The sequence below is a fragment of the Lepisosteus platostomus genome, chromosome 11, assembly GCF_059453375.1.
Source record: "Lepisosteus platostomus isolate fLepPlt1 chromosome 11, fLepPlt1.hap1, whole genome shotgun sequence".
Lineage (NCBI taxonomy): Eukaryota > Metazoa > Chordata > Actinopteri > Semionotiformes > Lepisosteidae > Lepisosteus > Lepisosteus platostomus.
Window position 1 is genome coordinate 5,413,666 of NC_142621.1, and position 7,445 is coordinate 5,421,110.

Here is a 7,445-nt window from a genome sequence, read left to right on the forward strand (position 1 = left end):
AGGGGACGAAATATCTCCTTTTAGTCCCGTTTTTGGCACAAAATGTCATGTTTCTATATATTGTTAGCTTTAAAACCAAATATTAGATACCGAATTAAACTTCAGGCTCGGCCGACGTTCGGCTACACAGCTGCGTTTATTTTCTTGGAGTAGTGTTCAGACTGAAGCAAGCAAGCCAACCATAAAAAAGTTAGAATTCCGAGATAAGCACCTTATCATTTATTGACAAATTGAACAGGCGAACAAGATTATATATGGCAAATGATTGCTTAGTCAAGCACGTTTAGCACACAGAGAAGAGATATTCCATTAATAATAATGCTTTATTCACTTTATGGAAATACTAGGGAAAGATGTGATAGGAATTAATTTTATAAACAGAGAACAGTCTATTTTTGTTTAAAAACAAATCCTTAAAACACAGATTCATATCGTTTACCTACAAACGTTTTGTTCGATGCATGTCTTTAAATATCTATGAGGATTTATTAATTTACTAGTTTGATAAAGTTTTCAACAGAAGCATGTTTGGAGTTCCATTTATCGTCTGATCTCTGATATTTACTAAATAAAACAATAAAGTAAAAGCAGAATAATATAAAACTGTAATCACTAGATCCTGGGCAAAACGCCGTAAACAAGTGTTACATAGTTTTTATAAATATATATTGCATTTAACGAAGCGTTTACCAGTGCATTTTATCTTTATAGCACAGAGGAAAACAAGAAAACTGTTAACCTTTTATGCAGAGCAAAATAAAAACAATGCCTAGGAACGATTTATAAAATCCAATTTTTGAAACGGAATTATTCATTTTCAAATGATTTGTATAATATGCATTGTGCACCACTTTTTGTGGTATTTAAAATACTGAATTAAGGAGAATCAGATACTTTGATTAAGCTTAAAAACGTATAACTTTTACGTTGTATTTGCCCCTTTTGAAAGCAGGCTGTAAATATACACGGAGAACAATTGCTGAAACGTCACGTTTTACTACAGTAGTTTGTCGCAGGTACAAGGGGTGTCGCCTATCAAGCATACACGCCCATTAATGGTACGAGCCAATCATATACACAGTGACCAAGTATAACAGGCTCGCACTTGAAAAAGTTGAGTAAAGAGTTTGGTGTGTGGCGCTTTGCTCAAGAGTTCGGCATTGCTGGGAAGGTGGAAAAAAATCATTTGACTTTATCAAACGGAGGGGATTCTAGCCTGCAGTCGACCAATATCTCCCCATGGCTCTGGCGGATGCCATGCTACCGTCGATTGCTACTTTTGCAAATCATCGAAGTCTGGAGGAAAGACAGTCTGAAATAGTACATGTAAGTGTTTTTAAGTATTATTTGCATCATTAAATTACATCACGAACGAGTACTAGTTATTGTCATAGGGTAGATTCATGTCTTCGATCTGTTGAGTTCATTTCTAAAGTCTTCTTTCAATCTGATTGACAGACTACGCTATGTTCCTGCAAAGTGTCTAATACAATGTATAGCACACACATTGGTCCAGACTCACTTGCTTAACAAATCTCATTTGATCGATTAAGATGTTTCAAGTCTTCAGAGGCTGGTAATTTGACTGTGATCTGGAAAGCCTGGCAGACTGGCGCTCAGGACGGTACTAAACTTGTCTAAAATGTCAGCAGCGAAGCGCAGAAAAGAAAACAACTTGCAGTGCAGGTTTTTAAGTTGGGTGCGTTAGGTATTGAGGTATTTGAATAAAGCATTTAACCTAAGGGGAGGATTTGCATTATAGTTTCTGTATGGAATTAAAACCCCCTTTGTTGTTTATGCGCAGCGATGGAAAGTCGATGAAAATGAATCCTGTGGCACCGGTAACGAGGTCAGACCCCATATCGCTGTCGAGTACAGCGTTGTCGAGTCCCCACCGATGAACAAGGAAGAAGACGACCTGGCCAGATTTTTGGATTTGGAGTTTATACTGTCCAATACCATCAGTTCCGAAACCGGGAGCAGCTCCGTGAACACCTCGGGATATCCGCTGCCGGAGACACCGGAGAGCTGCAGCACAGTGTACGACAGCGACGGTTCGCACCCCACGCCCAGCAGCTACGGCACCGGCCGCTTTTCTGAGAGCCCGAACCGAAGCCTGATGGCTGAGCTCTTAACCCCAGAGCTGAATTACCAAGGGCCTTGCGAAATACAACAGGACTACTGCATGAAGCCCGCCCTGGAGAGAAGGGAGTACACTGAGCTGAGAACGCCCAGCCTGGGGAATCCTATCCACCTACCTGTGGACACCGTGCACCACATGGGACATAAAATTAAAACCGAGAGCCTCGAGCAGTCGTGTATGATGGCAGCTGACTGTATGGGCCCGATGTATGACCACAAACCCGCTCTGCGCGCCCCGCACCCCCACCACCAGGCTGCGCTCCAGGGATTCGTGCAGCACAGGACACCTCACAGCGCGCCCCGAGAGGAGATTGGGCGAAAGGACTGCCACATCCCCGAGATGCATTCACACCACCACCACCCCCACATGGCCCACCAGCAGCAGTTCATGGGCCACTCCTCTTACCCACCCCAGTACGTCCCGCACCAAGGCGCGCCGCAGTTTCACGGACAGTACAGCGTGTTCAGGGAGCCCATGCGGGTTCACCACCCGGGCGTGTATGGGACTATGCTGACCCCGCCGTCCTCGCCTCTCCTGGATTTCTTCGCGCCCGTGGGCGCTCCCGAAGACTGCAAGCCCAAGCGAGGCCGCAGGTCCTGGGCGAGGAAGCGCACGGCGACTCACAGCTGCGAGTACCCGGGCTGTGGCAAAACCTACACCAAAAGCTCTCACCTGAAAGCTCACATGAGAACGCATACAGGTACGGTGCATTTTGCTATCCATGCCGTTGACCCATTTCTCGCAAAAGAAATATAATATCGGACTTATCATTTTGTCCTTATTTGGGAATGTGGAGGGAGGGGGGTATATCTTAATTCACGCGATTGAATTTTAATAATCTTGGTGTTGCGTTTTGCTTAATCCTAGGTGAAAAACCGTATCACTGCAACTGGGATGGTTGTGGGTGGAAATTCGCAAGATCCGACGAGCTGACTCGCCATTACAGGAAACATACCGGACACAGGCCGTTTCAGTGCCACCTGTGCGAGAGAGCGTTCTCCCGGTCTGATCATCTGGCGCTGCACATGAAGCGACACATGTAAAACAAAAAAAGACAGATCTTGAACTTTCACCGAAATCCTTGTTTAACTGAGATAAAGCAAATGTATTTATGGAAGCTATTTGAGTAGGAACCATTCTTTAACTTGTATATAAATAAATTCGTCGCTAAATTAAGACAGTATTTAAGGGGGGACAAGACCTGTTAAGCTTTTGCGAGGAGTCTTCCAGTATAAATTATTTAAAACAATTTATGAAGACATAAAAATAGAGAAAATACAGTGGTCACTCTAAGGCAGTTTTCACATAACAGGGCGGGACCCCGTTGTATAGTTTTGTATATAGACTTGCAAGTCATTTTACTGTTTATATTTTATTTCCCGGCTGTTTCAGCCGCCTGCTTTGCTTCGTGTCAGGGAACAGGAAGGAAGACGCGATGGCTTTGTAATAATTCTTAAGACTGGGGATTTGCCTTTGAAAGCTAAAATGTGTTGCCTGCCGGGTCTCTACAGTTCTGTATATTGCATTTTATTAAATATTTGCTTGTATTTCAACTGCCTGTTTTTTGTTTGATGTTGAAGGTTTTCAGTCTTTTAAGGACTGCCAAATCAGGTACTGTCAGACTGCCTTTTAATGAAGTCGTAAACTTTAAAAGTATGCTAGATAAACTGTACCATTACTATACTTGAAATCATTCTAGCAAATGCTATTAACCACCTGTTAACTGGTCTTGCATAGTTCTCAAAAAGTAACTTTCAATTTGTAGATACCAAACAAACTTAATGACTCACTTTAAAAGTGCAATATGTGTTGTGTATATTTTTATGTATTTACTGACTTGATGCTTTTTTGTATAGCAGATAAAAAATATCCAAAGAAGTGAAATGTTTTGCAAAGAGAGGTATATGTTAAAGTGTTTTATGGAAAAATAAAACTGAAATCCTAAAAATATTAGATTTGGTTCATGTTTCTTTGTGTCGGGCTTTCAAAGGGTGGATTTTCTGAAAAGTACAGCAGTTATAAATGTTGGACACTAATGTTATTTTACAAAGGATTTACATTTGCTTGTAAAAATGCTTTTGTAAAAAATGAAAGCATTTTTTCAAGATATCCCTACTGCTAAGGGATCATTTGGGTGTGGCATTTATTATACACGCGTATATACAAAATATACACAAATATACAAAATAGACACAAATGTTTGTGATATTTACATATCTGTGTTGACTACACAGTAAACATGTACAGTAAATACAATAACATACAGTAAAGCTAATCAATTTCATATTAAAATAATCTAGATACATTGAATTCTGGTACCATATATAATACTTGGTACTTTTTGGTACTGTGTTTTATAGTTTTGCACCATGGTGAAGGTGTGGTGGACTTTTCTGTCCTCAAAGCTTGGAACAAAGCCTGTGTCAGAGAATTCTGGAAAAGTTAATTTAGTGGAATGCTAACTAACTAAAAGTTTGTCCAATAATAGCCCAGAATCTGGGAGAGTTTAGATGAATAATATCTGGAGTTGAGGTATATGGTCCAACAATGATTCCTATTTTTCTGCTTCAATTATCTTTATTGTGAAGAGAACTGCGTTTTGATGCAAATGTTACATTACATGATGCATACATTCTAGAAAGAGAGACTGAGCCTGGCCCCACCCACAAAGTCATCAAAACCTTGTGTGTGTCACAGGCATGCGCCAAGCCCACAGATCAAGACAGCAAATCTTGTCCATGAGATATGTAAGCACGTTTTTTTTTTGACTTAAGTAAGGTACAGCCTAACTAATGTCTGCAATCAGTCTTGTGTCAGTTTTGTTATGACTGGTTTCTGCATATCTTCTTTGAATTGCACTGGCTCCTGCAAGTTAGTGTGGCAGCACTGCAGTTGCAACAAAATCGAGGCTACATTTGAACAAATCATCGTGCTTTCAAGATCATTGCTATGATAACTGAAGTATTTAGAAACCATGAACCTGAGGTGTACTTCTCTCTATCTGCGATTATTACTAATTTATTTAAACCACAACCGTCCAGTAACAAGTCCGGAAACCTAACCTCTGCTCCTCGCAAATTCTTCCTTCATAACCAGCAATGGCCAATCACTTTACAATAGAGCCATCAGTGAACCTAGAGACATCAGTAGATTAAAGTGTCATTGCTCCTCGGTTTTTTATAGTGGTGTCATACGTAGAAGGTGTTACCCTAGCCCTGTAGGACTAACACTTGATACAATAATGATACTGGTGTCATTCACTGTAAAAATAGCACCGTAATAGTGCCGTAAAATGAATCATTTGATATTTAATACCGCATCGATTGACAAGACTTCATTAAGGAGTCAAAATCAATAATCCTTGAAAATGTACATAACTCGTGTCACTCGAACTGAGCAAACTAGCAGGTGTCATTATCTTGTCTGAGCGACGCGCGTCTTGCACAACTTAAACACTGCTCCGAAGACGCTGGTAAATGCAAAAGGTATTGTTTTTTTTAAATCCCTCATTTAATTTATCAGTTGATTATAAGTATGCGGTAATTCAAGGAAGTGCATCGAAGAAAGCGGGACCATCTAAGAAAGGAAAAACAGGTTACAAGTGTGTGATCGTGCTCTTGCATGAACGACTACATGCCAGCTTTGTCTACACTAAAACCAGCGTTGTTTTTACTCTCACTTGAAGGAATTTACAACTGCTGTCACATTCAAAACTGATCTCGTAATTCGAACAAAGACGTGGATTTTGATTTACCTGGTGAATGGTAACACCTTCGCTTAAGAGCACGGAAGAGTGCATTGACGGATCATTGGTCTATGGATTAGGACACTTAGAACCGTGGGGTTATTAACGAGAAGTAGGATCTGCATTTGACGTTGTTCCAAGGAGTTCTAATGTATTATCTCTTATCAAACAGGCCGTTCTTTTCAAGGAATTGGCGTTTAATCTCCCAAGGGGGCGGGTGAGCAAGATCCAGGTTTTGTGTCTGGCTCTTCATTATCTATTCGTGCAGCACGCAACACGGCCAAGTATTTTAAAGCTTAGTGTGAGTTTGCAGTTTCGCTCAGGAGTGAGACAGCTTCTTGTGTGAGCGAGTGGCGCCCCCTTCAGGCAAACCTGCAAGTGTCCTGCAAGACCCCGCCACCCCAACATCAAGGGGTTTGAAACCAAACAGCATTTATCTATCCATACAGTACTTGTTTGTAAGGAACAAGTAATAGGCTTATTCCATACTGACAAGAGAAGAAAGAAAACACAACGTTATGTTTCCTTTCTTCTCTTTTCAGCATGTAATAAACCTATTACTCGTTCCGTTGCAGCCTACGCATGCTGATGCAACTACCCACCTGAAAAACTAGATTATAATATTCTTTCTAGGCACCTGTAACGAGCTTATCACTGAAGTTGCAAAAATAGAGTCAAATTATAAAATAAACCCTTGACTAATTTCCAGACTTATGTACTGTATACCTTTAACTTATGGTAGGGGTAAGGTATGCACGCTATTTTGATTAATAAAAATAACGTTTTCTATATAATTCATTATATTTTAAAGTCACTTTCAATCTTATCTGCAGACTATCAATGCCCAGTATTTCATGATAGATTCTTGTAACCAGATTCAAGTTAGTTTATAAATGAGATCTGGCTTTTATATCCAGTAACATATTATCAGAAGAAGGTTATACTGGAGTTTTCTGCAATTCAACAATTCATCGTGTAAGACAGTCCGAATCGTTGATTTGCAGAGAGGATGGTAATCCTATAGCTCTCACTTCTCCATATTAGTGCTCCGTTACCGCACTGTTCAGCTCTGACGAGGACATCAGAGTGGGCCTTCGGTTTTAGGACGACTTTCAAAGCTTTTTGCACCAGGGGAGAACTTTTCAAAAGTCCGAAATAAAAAAAAAAGATATTTCTCAATTCACACTCTTGGTCTTTTGCTTATTTTCTCCTTAAAAACGTGAAGAGTGATTTCAAGAAAGTGGTGAGTTCATAATTGTTACTGCTGTTCTGCATTGGGTCGTTGAGCAAATCGGGGAAGATTTCCGTAGCTGTTACTACTAGTAACAGCTACGTAATTAAATACATAATCAGTACAGGAGCCATTTGGGGTTACACCCACAACCAGAAGACCAGAGAAAGTTTAAACCACCAGGCGAGCACGGCAGACAGTGTTGCGCGACTCAAGTTACCCACGACATTTATCGTCGTCATTTTAAAGTCAAAATCCGCAATCCTGCTCATCTAATCTTTTCTTTCCTCCTCCCGCTGTGTTTATATGCCGTGTTCCTTCAAGCT

At 40.6% G+C, this 7,445-nt stretch overlaps 1 protein-coding gene and 1 long non-coding RNA gene across 2 annotated transcripts; one reads left to right on the forward strand and one right to left on the reverse strand.

The window, feature by feature from the left end:
- The first annotated feature begins 1,093 nt into the window (after positions 1 to 1,093).
- klf17 (Kruppel like factor 17) lies at positions 1,094 to 4,093 on the forward strand. The gene is made up of 3 exons (XM_088598090.1): positions 1,094 to 1,326; positions 1,805 to 2,843; positions 3,011 to 4,093. The coding sequence occupies exons 1-3, from the start codon at positions 1,240 to 1,242 to the stop codon at positions 3,184 to 3,186; spliced, it is 1,302 nt and encodes a 433-aa protein (XP_088454216.1). The 5' UTR covers positions 1,094 to 1,239; the 3' UTR covers positions 3,187 to 4,093.
- A 1,538-nt stretch (positions 4,094 to 5,631) lies between these two features.
- Positions 5,632 to 6,006, reverse strand: LOC148651860 (uncharacterized). Its single transcript, XR_015925183.1, has 2 exons — positions 5,898 to 6,006; positions 5,632 to 5,719 (listed from the first exon to the last, which is right to left on the reverse strand). It is a non-coding gene; the product is annotated as an uncharacterized LOC148651860 (long non-coding RNA).
- Between the last annotated feature and the right edge of the window lie 1,439 nt (positions 6,007 to 7,445).

Bases quoted from the DNA above. Each gene is read 5' to 3' on its own strand.
- klf17 (XM_088598090.1), top strand. From the start codon at position 1,240: ATGGCTCTGGCGGATGCCATGCTACCGTCGATTGCTACTTTTGCAAAT. The intron at 1,327-1,804 runs GTAAGTGTTTTT...GTTTATGCGCAG, and splicing joins GACAGTCTGAAATAGTACAT to CGATGGAAAGTCGATGAAAA. The intron at 2,844-3,010 runs GTACGGTGCATT...GCTTAATCCTAG, and splicing joins TCACATGAGAACGCATACAG to GTGAAAAACCGTATCACTGC.